The sequence below is a fragment of the Muscardinus avellanarius genome, assembly GCF_963383645.1.
Source record: "Muscardinus avellanarius genome assembly, chromosome: 12".
Taxonomy (NCBI): Eukaryota; Metazoa; Chordata; class Mammalia; order Rodentia; family Gliridae; genus Muscardinus; species Muscardinus avellanarius.
Window position 1 is genome coordinate 69,333,532 of NC_137798.1, and position 15,146 is coordinate 69,348,677.

Here is a 15,146-nt window from a genome sequence, read left to right on the forward strand (position 1 = left end):
CCAGGGGCATTCTACCTCAGAGCTACACCCAGCCCTATTTTTTATTCTTTTGTGTGCGTGTGTGTGTGTGTGTGTGTGTGTGTGTGTGTGTGATACTGGGGGTGGAACCCAGAGGCTTTCTACCTCCGGGCTATACTCCCAGACCTCTTTAATATTTTATTTGGAAACTGGGTCTCACTAAGTTGCTGAAAGCCTCACTAAGTAGCTGAGGCTGGCTTTGAACTCGTGCGATCCTCCTGTCTCAGCCTCCCAAGCGCAGGGATTACAAGCGTGCGCCACCACGCCCGGTTTATTTTTTGAAACAAGGTCTCACTGATTTGCAAAGGGCCTCGCTGAGTAGCTGAGGCTGTCCGCGAACTGTGATCCTCCCATCTCAGCCTCCCAAATGCTGGAATTACAAACGTGCACCACCACGCCCGGCTGCATATTATTTTATTTTATCCTCTGATAGAAGGTAGTACTGTGCCCATTTTATACAAGCAACCGCAGGGCTTTAGCAGTAACCTGGTCAGAGGCACCATTCTTAAGTACAGAGTAGCTCTCCACGTGTATTTCAAGCTCTAGACCTCAACCTTCTGTGCAGCACTTTTTCAGATTGGATGAGAACATGACATCAGTAACTATAATTAACCTTCAGATTTTGATTACCTTAGTACTGCAAACACGATGCTTGTTTAATTAAAACTTTTTATTAACTATCACAGGTTATTAGAGTTAGCTTTCTCATTTACTTGGTGACAGGGTTCCCATTCTCTTTGTTCTAGTAATTTACTACCAGTGTTGCTACCTTGCACACCTCCGCCCTCCTTCTAATTTTATGAGATATATGCTAACTTAGTTCTGCTTTTGAGCTTGTCTTGGCCCCTTTGTGATCCTGGAAGGAGCCTTTCCTCTTGTTCTTCTTAGTGAACCTGTTATTCTCCTTTTCTTCTCATTGCCTCATTGTATGGTCTCTGCTCCACAAAAATAAAATCTATTGTCCGGTTAACATTTATTTCACTGATGACATGGTAACCTGGACATTTTCTGGCCTTGTGTTAATAATCCAAATGGGCCAGTAAAACTCTAGCACTGGAGCCGGGCGTGGTGGCGCACGCTTGTAATTCCCGTGCTTGGGAGGCTGAGACAGGAGGATCGCACAGGTTCGAAGCCAGCCTCAGCTACTTAGTGAGGCTCTAAGAAACTTAGTGAGACCCTGTTTCCAAATAAAATATAAAATAGGTCTGGGAGTATAGCCCAGAGGTAGAAAGTCTCTGGGTTCCACCCCCAGTACCACACACACCAAAAAAAACTCTAGCAGTTTGGCTGTTTTTTAATCTGTGTCTACTGTTCAGGAGAAATCAGAGTCTGTTAGGTGTGAGTACTTTATTCCTTTTTTGAAAGCCAGAGTTGGTTTCTGAGGGTAGGAAATTGAACAGGTTTGCCTTTATGCAACTGTCAGCTGAGTCTTTTAACGTGTTAGGAATCTCAGTGAGCCTATTTCTAAAGATAATGACTAGGTATGTATGTATGTGTTCGTGGTTTTGTCATTTAGACTCGGATTTCAATTGAGAGACTATTCAGTATGAACAAGATCAAGTGTTTTAGCATGGTAAAAGAAAATTAGAAAACACTTGATCAAATTGTCCAAATAGTTGTAAAAAATAAACAAATAATATGCTTAGTTACAAAAATCCATTTGCATTTGTGTGGATTCCATGTCATGGAGAAATATGCTCAACATGTCCCCACCCTACACTGTCCCCTAGGTGGCGCTGCAGGAGGTGGCTACTCCCAGGTCATTCCTATGGAGGAGGTAAAGTAGTCTTTTTTTAGTTTTTTTTTTTTCCTTAGAGCTCTTTATACCTTTTTTTTTTTAATCCAGAGATTAATTTAAACAAAATAAGTAGAACATATAGTGGACATATGTCTTATTTCTCAGCAGAAGGTACACACAAGGGAAAACCATCTTCATCTGTAGACTTGGGACAGTTTGGTTCCCAAGTCTGGCTTCCGGTGGTAATGTTCATTTTAAGCAGGTGATCAAATGAGCCATGGTTTTGAGAAGCACCGACACACAGTGCATTCAGAACACTAAGGACAGAAATGGGAACATGATGTGGCCTTAGAGTTGGTTCTGCCCCAGTGACTCCTCTCTCATTGGTTAAAGGATGAGTGTGTCCTCAGTAATCCCAGATGCTGTGGGTCCCCAGGTGTGGCATTTGTGGTCTCTGGATCTGTCATTGAGAAGAATATGTTACATCTTGTATGAGAGAAGTCACTGCTGAGGACAGCCAGCCACTCATGTGCCCAGGAGCTCCCACCTTTGGGCATTAGTCCAGCAGCCATTAGTATTCCCTAGTGTTAACATGGGTTAACTTGGTTGTGATAGAATGGAAGTTGGAAAGTTGCAGAGCAGCTGGGAAACCAATGTGACTTCTGTTCTTTCGTAGTTTAATCTCCACCTCACTGGTGACATCCACGCCATCACTGCAGCTAACAACCTTGTGGCTGCGGCCATCGATGCTCGGATGTTCCACGAACTGACCCAGACAGACAAGGTAGGGTGCTGAGGACTTTCGAAAGAGCTGATGCACTTGAATTAGTACCCCTCCTTCGGGTGCTAATGTAGAGAGGAATGGAATGGGGTTCTTCTAAAAACTCTTTTTTTTTTTTTCTTTTCTCTAAGGCTCTCTTTAATCGTTTGGTACCATCAGTAAATGGAGTGAGAAAGTTCTCTGATATCCAAATCCGAAGGTTACGGGTAAGCTTTTTCCTTCCTCATTTATGAGGTTACGTAACATTATATAAGGATGTAAAGTCCTATATATAAAGTTATGATAAGGATGTAAAGCTATCCTAAAAGTAGCTGGCTCTGGGTCCAGTTACATAAATTATAATAGACCTAAGGTCATGATATAGGTGGCAAGGAATGGTGGGAGAGCTTACTTCTCATTTATTTATAAACTATAAGTGGTTAGTCCTGTGATAAATAGAGCATAGACAACCTGACCTCAGCTTTAAAAAAAAAACACCAAACTGATGCATCTTTTATAGCGTGGAGAGTCAGGGCATTATTATGGCAGATTCAAGCTTTTAGAGCTTGAATCACTCTTTGCATCCTGGGGACCGTAAGCAAATGTGTTATATGACTTGATCAGTTTACTCCTCTTATCAATGGGGGTAATAATACTTCATTTGCCCTGCACAGATAAGGGACTGTGTTTAATAAGTGAATGGTTAGCTGAACGTGGTGCACATGCTTGTAATCCTAGTACTTGGGAGGCTGAGACAGGAGGATGGCAGGTTGCAGCAGCCTCAGCTACTTAGCAAGGCCCACCACAACTTAGTGAGACTGTTTAAAAAATAAAACAGGTAGCATGGTGGCGCACGCTTGTAATCCCAGCACTTGGGAGTCTGAGACAGGAGGATCGCACAGGTTCGAAGCCAGCCTCAGCTACTGAGTGAGGCTCTCAGCAACTTAGTGAGACCCTGTTTCTAATAAAATATAAAATAGGTCTGGGAGTGTAGCCCGGAGGTAGAAAGCCTCCGGGTTTCATCCCCAGCATCACAAATAAAAAAGAGAAAAGAAAGGGGAAAAAAATAAAACAGGTAATCCAGAGTTGGGTGTGGTGGTACACACTTGTAATCCCACTACTTGGGAGCTTGCGACAGAAAGTTTGAAGGTTCGTAGCCAGCCTCAGGAACTTAGGCTCTCTGCAACATAGTGAGTTCCTGTTTCAAAATAAAGAATAAAACAGGGATGGGGGTGTAGAATGCCCCTGGGTTCAAGCTCCAGTACCAAAAAAGACAAACTGGCCTCGAATCTGTGACCCTCCTGTCTCCGACTCCCAAGTAATGGATTACAGGCATGAGCCACCATGCCTTGCCTTATTCCAATTTTTATAACAAGTATATATAGTCATTAAGCATATACTATACCTCATGACCCAAAAATCCAATTACGGGGTTTTACCTAAGAGAAATGAAAACATATGTTCACGCAAAAACCTATATGTGAATGTTTTAGTGGATTCATAGTCTTTTCCAAACTAAGAATATTCTAAAATGTCTTTTGGTGGATGCGTAGATAAACAAACTGTGGTACATCTGTACAATAAAAAGGAAATGAGCTGCTGATACTCACAGCCCAAGTGAACATCGACAGCACGAGGGGAAGAACTGAGAAGCTGTACTGTGTGTTTTTTTGTTTTTTTTTTTTGTACTAGGAATTGAACCCAGAGACATTTTACCTCCAAACTATATCCCCAGACCTATTTCATTTTGAAACAGGGTCTCACTAGGTTGATGAGAGTCTCACTACTTGCTGAGGCTGTCTTTGAACCTCTTTTCTGTCTCCCACATACTGGGATTGCAGGCGTGCGCCGCCGCGCCCGGCTGTATGCCTCCATTTAAGTGACATTCTCAATAAGACAAAACTATAATGATGGGGAACAGATTGGCAGATATGAGGCCATGCAGGCTAGGCCTTTAAAAGAGCAGCACAGAGGAGTTTTTTTTTTTTTTTTTTTTTTTTTTTTGGTGGTACTGGGGTTCCTGGAAGCCCTTCTACCTCCGGGCTACACTCCCAGACCTACTTTTACATTTTTGTTTGGAAACAGGGTCTCCTAAGCCAGCGCGCGCGGCTGGCTTCGAACCTGCGCGATCCTCCTGTCTCTGCCTCCCAAGCGCGGGGATTACAAGCGTGCGCCACCACTCCCGGCGGCACAGAGGAGTTTTAAAAATAAAATTAAAAAATAAATTCATGTATTACTTTACTGAAAAAGTAGGAAAGAAATTTTAGCCAGGCATGGTGACGCACACTTATAATCCCAATACTTGGGAGGCTGAGGCAGGTTGATTGAAGGCTTGCAGCCAGTCTCAGCTCCTTAGACCTTGTGCAACTTAGTGGTACCCTGTTTCAAAGATTTAAAAATAAAAATTAAAAATAAAACATAGGGCTGGGCATGGTGGCGCATGCTTGTAATCCCTGCGCTTGGGAGGTGGAGACAGGAGGATCCTGCAGGTTTGAAGCCAGTCATGCTGGCTTAAGAGACCCTGTTTCAGCCGGGCGTGGTGGCGCACGCTTGTAATCCCTGCGCTTGGGAGGCTGAGACAGGAGGATCGCACGGGTTCGAAGCCAGCCTCAGCTACTTAGTGAGGCTCTCAGAAACTTAGTGAGACCCTGTTTCCAAATAAAATATAAAAAAAAAAAAAGGTCTCTGAGTATAGCCCGGAGGTAGAAAGCTTCTAGGTTCTACCCCCAGTACCACCAAAAAAAAAAAAAAGAGAGAGAGAGAGAGAGACCCTGTTTCCAAAAATAAAATAGGTCTGGGAGTATAACCCGGAGGTAGAAGGGCTTCCAGGAACCCCAGTACCACAAATAAATAAATAAATAAATAAATAAATAAATAAATAAATAAATAAATGACTGGGGGTGTAGTTCAAGGTAGAATGTGCCTGAGTTCCATCCCAGTACTGCAAAAAAAATGTTTTAATCTATCTATATGCATAGACAGCATGGCACATGGAAGTATTCAATAAATTATGTGAACTGCTATTTACTTATTTATGTGATAGTAGGGATTGAACCCAAGGGCATTTTTTCTGGGTCTGGGGATGGAACCCAGGAACATTCTACTGCCGAGCTACTTCCTACTCGGTGATACGTGCTATTTATTATCAGTAACCTTTTTTTTTTTTTTTTTTTTTTGTGGTACTGGGGGTGGAATCCAGGGGCTGAGGGGCTTTCGACCTTCGAGCTATATTGCCAGACCTATTTTATAATTTATTTGAAAACAGGGTCTCACTAAGTTGCTGAGAGCCTCACTAAGTAGCTGAGGCTGGCTTCGAACCTTTGCGATCCTCCTGTCTCAGCCTCTCAAGTGCGGGGATTACAAGCGTGCGCCACCACACCCAGCGACAGTTCTATTTTTGTTTTGGGTTTTTTTTGTTTGTGTATGTGTATATGTGTGTATGTGATACTGGAGACTGAACCCAAGGGTGTTCTACCTACAAACTACACCCCTGACCCTATTTTACTATTTATTTTTCTGTTTTACTATTTATTTTGAAACAGGGTCTCACTAAGTCATTGAGGGCCTTGCTACTTTTTTAAGGCTAGTCTTGAACCTGCAATCCTCCTGTCTCAGCCTCCTGGGTACTGGAATTACAGGCCTGCACCACCATGCCCAGCTAAACTTTATATTTTGATGCTGCAACAATAGTCCATGGGTGCTTGCTCAAGAGCAGGTTGTCAATAGCAGATCCCTAGCAGGGTAGGTTTTACTGGCTTTGGTAGACAATTTCATGTTCTAGGCTTTGTGGGGCTCTTTGACAAGCTAGTAAGTGACTGGGAACGCATCTGAGGTTTTGAAACAGATCCTCATAACACAAGAAAGGAACTTGGGGCAGAGTGGGTCTTGGAGTTTTTTTTAAACTACCATGAGTTAGAAGAAAAGAGGAAAGCATTTTCTAAGTGTTTTCCATTTCAGGATTGAGCTGAATAAACACTATAAGCCAATAAAAATGCCAAATTATGTGAGGAGGAAAAAAATAGAAGCCTTTTTGTGTCTTTGGGAACAGTGAGAAGTCAGCAAAAATATACTACTACATAAAAAGCATGTAAAAAATAATTTAGATTGATTTTTGTTGATTGACATTTATTTGTGAACTTCCTAAGCTTTATTTATTTATTTATTTATTTATTTATTTTGTTGTGCTGGGAATTGAGCCCAAGGCCTTCCTTGCACATGTTAGGTAAACACTGTACCACTGACCTGCATCCCTGTCCCCTAAATTTTTATTTAAATTTGGCTTCTTGATTGTCTAATTAAAGATATTTGTCTCAGTAGTAGAGGGGCTGGGGATGTAGCTTAGTGGCAGAGTCCTTACCTAGCCATGTGTAAGTCTCTTGTTTTCGTCCCTAGCACCACAAACAAAACAAAACCAGTGGTACTGGGGACTGGATCCAGAGGCATTCGGCCTTCGAGTGACATTCCCAACCCTATTGTTTGATTTGAAACAGGATCCCGCCATGTTTCCGGGAGCCTTGCTAAGTTGCTGAGGCTGGATTTGAACCTGTGATCCTCCTATCTTAGCCTCCCAAGTACTGGGATCACAATTACGAGCCATCACACCTGGCAAAACAAAATCTTTGTATATTGCTTTTCCTTTCAATATATTTTGGTTGGATGAACCAGGACATGCATCTGAATCTTATAACATTTCTTGATCAAGGCTTATTTAGGACTGGATTGAAGGCCTCAGTTACAGAGACAAGTCAATAAATATGTCAGAGTATGTGTGTGTGTGTGTGTGTTTTGGTTATTGGGGATTGAACCCAGGGACATTCTACCTCTGAGCCACACCCCTAGCCCTACTTATTTTTTATTTTGAAACAGGGTCTCTTTAAGTTATGGAGGGCTTCCTTAAATTGCCTCTACCTGTAATACTCCTGTCTCAGCCTCCCAAATACTGAGATTACAAGCATGGGCCATTGTGCCTGACTGACAAACACATCAGTATTTGTAAATGAGTAATCTCTAGGTTTGGCCGAGGGGGGGGGTCCCCATTTTCCCTTCTGAACTTAAGATGGTTCACATTTTTTACAGGGGACCCTATCTCAAGATAGGGGTTAAATTTTCCTTTTAACTTATTATGCTGTTTGCTTTGTCTTATTTTATGTTTTAAATTTTCTGCCTCTTCAGAGACTAGGCATTGAAAAGACTGACCCTGCCACACTGACAGATGAAGAGATAAACAGATTTGCAAGACTGGATATTGATCCAGAAACCATCACTTGGCAAAGAGGTATCAGGGAAGGGCACGAGCCCCATGTGTTCAATCCTGTGCACACCCCACACCCTTCAGGACTGCTGTGGACGTGTGTGGTGTGGAAGCGTTGGGGCCAGTGTTTTCGTGGTTAAGGCGTGGTCAAGGTGGTGACATTAACAGCATTTGTCTTTCTTACCACCTGCATCAGTATTTCTCCTTATTAGCTATCATCAAACTCCCCTGGTTGTATGAGTTGAACATCTTCCTATCTACTCAGTGTTGATTGAAATGAGGGTGGTTTCAAGGAAGTTCATGCATAAACCCAAAATAACATTTTTAAAGTTTCATTTTATGCAAAAAGTTTTGGTGTCATGAAGTAGAGAAATTATGTCTAATCACTGCTTGAATCATGTGTGCCCTTTATTCTCAGAACTCTCGTCTGGCATCAGGGAGTTGATTTTTTTTTTCTTTTTTCTTGTGACTGCAGCTTGCCTAATCATTTTTTACTTCATTTTATTGAGTTCTCCTATAACAAATTAGGTAGCCTTCAAGGTTTAAATACTTGGTGACTGAGTTGCCTGGCTTTGCCACCATATGTTGCTTTTTTCTCTGCACAATTAGCCTGGCTTAGAATTTCATTTTGGCCCAACAGTACATTCATCTATTATGTCACTGCTGAGAGGAAGCTCTCGCCACCTTGCAGAATGAAGCTGAAGGGCAATTTATTGGCTGTTTTTGTATTCTGTATTGGCATGGTAACTGTTGATGACATTTTAAGATGACACTTAATATCTAAAACCACACCGGTATTTCTTCCTTTGCTTCAATAGCTTTAAATAAGCGGCCTGATGTTTTAGAAGGAATAAGCTAAAGACCCATGTTGAAACCGTAATATCTCTTTTGCTTTTGCTTTGTGTCTAATTCGTGCTTTCTCAGAAAGTAGAGACACACAAAATTGGGATCATACCCAGTAACTGCCTATTTTATACAAAAAAATTGGTTATAAGGACCTGGAACCTATATGTTTTGAAAAGTAAAGTTTAGCTGCAACAACACATTATATTTTTCACTCAAGAAAAAGAGAGAGAACACTCACAATTTTGGGTTTTTAAATTATAATAGTTGGGAGGGACCGAATTGAACTGAACACAGGGCCTCGAGTATGCTAAAACGCACGCTCGACAGACTTTGAGCCATGTCTCCAGGCATTATTATAGTCTTTATGGAAGATTATCAAGTTCTTTAAAAAGGCTTCTCCTATGGCAGGGTGTGGCTCTGTGTTAGAGTACTCGCCAAGCCTGCGTGAGGCCCTGGGGTTAATCCCCACACCCAGGAAAAGTGTGCTTCTTCTCCGACCCCTTTAGAGTATGAGCTAGTTTGTTTTGGTTTTGGTGTTTGGTTGTTCATTTTGTATTTGATGGTGTTTGTCATTTCATACTGAAATTTCATACTACTTTTTCTCCACCATACTCACTACTCTCAGTACTTTACTTCTGATACCATATGTTTAGGGTTTTTTCCTCCCAGAACAATTCAGTTCAGTTTTCCAATAGAAACTGAGTATCCACCGGGCAGGAGGCTGAGACCGGAGGATCGCGATTCACGGACAGCCTCAGCTACTTAGTGAGGCCCTCCGTAATTTAGTGAGACCCTGTTTCAAAATAAAGAATAAGCCGGGTGTGGTGGCTCACGCTTGTAATCCCCGCACTTGGGAGGCTGAGACAGGAGGATCGCACAGGTTCGAAGCCAGCCTCAGCTACTTAGTGAGGTTCTCAGCAACCTAGTGAGACCCTATTTCCAAATAAAGTATAAAATAGGCCTGGGAGTATAGCCCGGAGGTAGAAAAACTCCTGGGTTCCATTCCCAGTACCACACACACACACACACACACACACACACACACAGAGAGAGAGAGAGAGAGAGAGAGAGAGAGAGAGAGAATAGAGAATAAAAAAATAGGGCAGGGGATGTAGCTCAGAGGTCAAATGCCCCTGGGTTCTATCCCCAGAAAGAAAGAAACTGAGTATCCTGCAGATCTGTTTCAGACAGTGTCAGAACTGAGTTAAATCACAGGACACCCAGTCCTTATTAGCATTTCTACAGGCCTTGCTCTCTAGAGTCCCCTTTGTGAGAATGGGTGGTAGAGAGTAGAGAGGGCTGGAAGTTCCAACTCTTTAATCACTTGGCTTCCTGGTGACCCGTTTCTTCCTGAAGCTATGTAGGGGACCTATGTCACCTCAGTAGCGTAAACTCAGGTGTGATCAGCAGGGGTTTACTTATGAATAACAAGATACTCCTGTTTGTGTGTGTGTGTGTGTGTGTGTGTTACTAGGGATGGAACTCAGGGGCATTCTACCTCTCTGAACTATACCCCCAGCCTTATTTTGAAACAGGGTCTCACTAAGGTGATGAGACTGGCCTTGAAGCTGCAGTCCTCCTGTCTTAGCCTCCCAAGTACTGGGATTACAAGCGTGGGCCACCACGGCCAGCTTCTTTTCACTGTTTAAATTCCAAGGGCTCTAGGAGCTTTGTGCCAGGAACCCAGGACAAAGATCAGATATACTTCCTATTATACTATACAGATGAAAACCCAAATTAGGACCGTAGTGGAACGTTAGCAGTAAGTCCTGGGAGGCGGGGTCATGACTGATTGGTTGGTTGATCTGTGCCGTATTTGCCTTGGTTATGTCATTGGTAGAAATGCTGTCAGATGAAGAGAATGTGCTGAAGGAACGGCCAGGCCCATTACCTGGCATATTTCAAAAGGCATTTGCACTTGCTTTGAGTTGAGGGCCTTTGTGTTTCTCTGGACGGTGGAAGGTCAGTGAGTCACTCCGCACAAGTACAAAACCTTCAACCTGTGGAAAAGCACACTGCTCTGTTTTGTTTTGTAATACAGAACATGCTTAAAAATAGAGTGCGGAGATTTCTAGTTTGAATTCTCTAGCAGGGATAAAACCCAGCCACTCTGAATTCCTTTACTTTAAAAATAATTCTGGTACTGGCCGGGCGTGGTGGCGCACGCTTGTAATCCCCGCGCTTGGGAGGCAGAGACAGGAGGATCGCGTAGGTTCGAAGCCAGCCACGCGCGCTGGCTTAGGAGACCCTGTTTCCAAATATAAAAATGTAAAAAGAGGTCTGGGAGTGTAGCCCGGAGGTAGAAGGGCTTCCAGGAACCCCAGTACCACCAAAAAATAAAAAAATAAAAAAAAATAATAATTCTGGTGCATGTGTGGTATGCAAATATCATTTCTTGACCCATACTCCAGCTTTGCCCTCCGTTTGGGAATCAAATCATAATAGGCCATCATCAAATGAGACTTGTTTTAAAACTGCTGCTCCCTTGAGCTCCGTGGTCCTTTTACTAAAAGCCGTTCTGTGTCTTCCCTTTCCACTGCAGTGTTGGATACCAACGATAGATTCCTGAGGAAGATCACAATTGGCCAGGCGCCCACAGAGAAAGGGCACACGCGGACGGTAACTATTTGTTACTTCCTTAGTAAACCGCTCGTGCGGACTGGAGCTCACTGCATCTCCCCTCCTCCGTCCTCTCCCATACGGCTGATACTGCCAGGTGTTGTTCTGCCTTCTCCCTTTTAAAATGGAAGTGAGTAGGTGTGATACTGAGCACTCCTGACAGCTTCTGCAATAAATCCCATGTGTCACCTGTGCGTTTTCCCCCGGCATTTTTCTTCCCGGAGGTGGAGAGGCCCCGAGTGAATATCCTCGCATATGAATTGGCTAAAATTGCTTCTCTTTTGTGGTCACTTGGCAGCGTCTCTTTGGCGTAAGAGCTTCTTTGCTGTGGTCCCATGTTTGTTAGAGAAACCATAACCACAATTCCAGACTGCTTTCATGGGGATAAAATAATTGCTTATTGGTCATACTAGCACATTTAATTTTAAAAATTGGCTAGTCAAGGTCTTGGAATAATTAGTTGTAAGTTTTTGTTATTGGAGGATTATTTTTGTGTTTTCATAAAGTTCTTTGTGTAGCATTCCACTGTTCCACCTTTTTCAGCTATTTGTTTAAGCCTTGGAGGCCAAAAATAATTACTTTCACATTAAAAAAAAAATTTTTTTCCCCTTTTTATTGTGGTACTAGAGATTGAACCCAGGGGCATTCTAGGAGCTAGCCCTATTTTTTGTTTTAAACAGGGTTTCACTGAGTTGCAAAGAGCCTTATTATAGAAGCTGAGGCTGTCCTTGAATCCTTGAACCATGATCCCCCTGTCTCAGCTTCCCAAATGCTGGAATTACAAGTGTGCACCACCATGCCCAGCTTCCCCAGCCCTATTTTTTATTATTTATTTATTTATTTATTTATTTATTTATTTATTTATTTATTTATTTATTTATTGCAGTTCTGGGATGGAACCTAGGGGAATTCTACCCGAGCTACACCGCCAGCCCTATTTTTCATTCTTTTTTTTTTTTTTTTTTTTTTTTTTTTTTTGGTGGCACTGGGGTTCCTGGAAGCCCTTCTACCTCGGGGCTACACTCCCAAACCTATTTTGTATTTCTTTATTTGGAAACAGGGTCTCTTAAGCCAGCAAGGCTGGCTTCGAGCCAGTGCCATCCTCCTGTCTCCGCCTCCCAAGTGCGGGGATTACAAGCGTGCGCCACCACGCCCGGCCCTTCATTCTTTATTTTGAAAGAGAGTCTCACTGCGTTGCAAAGGGCCTCACTAAGTAGTAGCTGAGGTTGGCTGCGAACCGTGATCTTCCTGTCTCAGCCTCCCAAATGCTGGGATTACAAGCATGTGCACCACCATGCCCACCTTCTATTTCTTATTCTTTATTTTGAAACAAGGTCACACTTAAGTTGCAGAAGGCCTCACTAAGTTGCTGAGGCTGGGCTGAAACCTGCTGTCCTTCTGTCTCAGCCTCTCAAGTACTGAGAGTACAAGTGTATGCCACTACCGCAGGCTTAAAAATTATTTTGAATACATTTTTTTATATTTTAAATACTGGGGCTTGGGTCCGCTGGCATTCTACTACTGCGCTACATCTCTAGCTCTATTTTATCTTATATATGCTTTTGGTGGTATTGAGGATTGAACCCAGGGGTATTCTGCCTCTGAGCTACACCCTCAGCTTTATTTTTATTTGGTTTGAAACAGGGTCTCGCCGAGTTGCAGAGAGGCTTGGGAAGTTGCTGCATCTGGCTACAAACCTGCAGTTCTCCTGTCTCAGCTTCCCAAGTACTGGGATTCTAAGCACGCACCACCATGTCCAGCTTTTGTTTTTTATTTAGAAACAATCTTAAATCTTACCAAGTTGCTGAGGATCTTACTAAGTTATTGGGGCTGACCTTGAATCTGAGATCCTCCTTTCTCAGCCTCCCAAGTACTGGAATTACAGGCGTCACCACCACCTGTGTCAGCACACTTGGCTACTTTTGCAATTTAAGCTTCCAATTTACCGGTGCTGTTTTTCCTGCCTCCAGGCACAGTTTGATATTTCTGTGGCCAGTGAAATCATGGCTGTGTTGGCTCTCACCAGTTCTCTGGAAGACATGAGGGAAAGACTCGCCAAAATGGTGGTAGCCTCCAGCAAAAAAGGAGAGCCCATCAGTGCTGAAGATCTGGTGAGTTCCTGGTGCACCAGGCTTGGGGGCACATTGGTGTCCACAGTCCTAAACTCTTCTCAGCGGTTATAGATAGCAAAAGTTATGCCCTACATAACACATTGCAATTCACTCATCAATCTGATTTTGCTAATTACAAGATAATTGTGACATTTGTAAACGTATTCGTTATTATTCATAGTGAATTAAAGGGTGGTGTGCTCCAACAATCGACCACAAGTTTAGGCGATTCGAATAACATCTTCATCCTGTGAATATATCTCCACAAGTGAGTTTAGGGCTTCAGTTTTCAGAAAACATATGAGAGTCTAAATGAGACCGTTAGTAACTGAGTTTGGAATCACCCTCAAACTCAGAGACGCTCTGGGTTTGGATGTGGGAGCCCCACCCAGAGCGCTCAGCTCTCTTTACAGAGGCCGCTCGTTACGTGTCACCACATCTAGTCTGATAACATTTGGAACAAGCCAGCAATTCCAGCTGATGTTCCCACAAGGCTGGCTCTGTACTTCAGGATTGTTTCTGACTGTCTGCCTGGTAAAATGAGACTTGAAATGAGAATTCCTTTCCTTAATTTTTTGTTCGTTTTTTTGTTTGTCTCTTGAAATGATAATTCTTTTTTGTTGTTTTTTCAAGATTTTTTTTTTTTTTTTCAGTACTGGGAATTGAACCTGGGGCCTTGTACATTCTAAATAAGTACTGTACTGTACTAAATAAGTACTGCACCTCTTTTTTTTTTTTCTTTTTCCTTTTTTGTACTGGGGATTGAATCTTGGGTCATTCTACCTCCAAGCTACACCCTTATCCCTTTTGTATTTTTATTTATTTATTTTTTTTTTTACAGGTACTGAGGATAGAACCCAGGGGCATTCTACCTCCGAACTACACCCCCAGCCCTATTTTTTATTCTTTATTTTGAAACAGAGTCTCACTGAGTTGCAAAGGACCTCACTAAGTAGCTGAGGCTGTCTGAAAATCACGATCCTTCTATCTCAGCCTCCCAAAAGCTGGGATTACAATCCTGTGCCAACATTGCCCGACTTAAAAGTGTGTGCCACCACGTCTGACTTTATTCTTTATTTTAATCTTTATATTGTCTCACTAAGTTTCAGAGGGCCTCACCAAGTAGCTAAGGCTGGCTCAGTGAACCTTCAATCCTCCTGTCTCAGTCTCCCAAGTACTGGGATTATAGGTGTATACCACCCTGACCATCTTAAATTTTTTTTTCGGTACTGGGGTGGAACCCAGAGGGCATTCTACCTCCAAGCTATGCCTCCCAGCCTGATTTTTTATTCTTTATTTTGAAACAGGTTCTTACTGAATTGTACAGGGCCTCACTAAGTAGCTGAAGCTGTCCACAAACATCTCAGCCTACCAAGTACTGGGATTACAAGTGTGCGTACCATGCCCGGCTTAGATTAATTTTTTTTTTTTGGTACTGGGCATGGAACCCTTCTACCTCTGGGCTATACTCCCAGACCTATTTTATATTTTATTTGAAAACAGGGTCTCTTAAGCCAGAGAGGCTGAGTTCGAACCTGTGCGATCCTCCTGTCTCCGCCTCCCAAGCGCGGGGATTACAAGCATGTGGCACCATGCCCAGCTAATTTTAATTTTTTTAATAAATTTTTATTGGTGCATTGTAGTCATACATCTTAATGGGAAAAAAAGATTATTTTTTTTAAAGCTCATTTGTATTGACTAAAATAGTTGGCCTGTGATAGTAGAAATTTAGAAAAGAGAAAATTTTAACTTTGGTTTTCACAGTTAATATGTCACCATGTATTTTCAATCTTAACACCTAGG

At 42.6% G+C, this 15,146-nt stretch overlaps 1 protein-coding gene across 1 annotated transcript in view; it reads left to right on the plus strand.

Moving 5' to 3' along the window:
- The window catches only part of MTHFD1 (methylenetetrahydrofolate dehydrogenase, cyclohydrolase and formyltetrahydrofolate synthetase 1), a gene marked incomplete at its 3' end in the record, with an annotated part of 83,046 nt that overhangs the window by 46,904 nt on the left and 20,996 nt on the right, over window positions 1–15,146 (plus strand). The window contains exons 13-18 of the mRNA XM_080706767.1: window positions 1,749–1,795; window positions 2,433–2,540; window positions 2,669–2,743; window positions 7,689–7,791; window positions 11,156–11,232; window positions 13,203–13,343. Coding sequence (XP_080562893.1) covers window positions 1,749–1,795; window positions 2,433–2,540; window positions 2,669–2,743; window positions 7,689–7,791; window positions 11,156–11,232; window positions 13,203–13,343 — 551 coding nt within the window. The remainder of the gene's footprint in view (window positions 1–1,748; window positions 1,796–2,432; window positions 2,541–2,668; window positions 2,744–7,688; window positions 7,792–11,155; window positions 11,233–13,202; window positions 13,344–15,146) is intronic.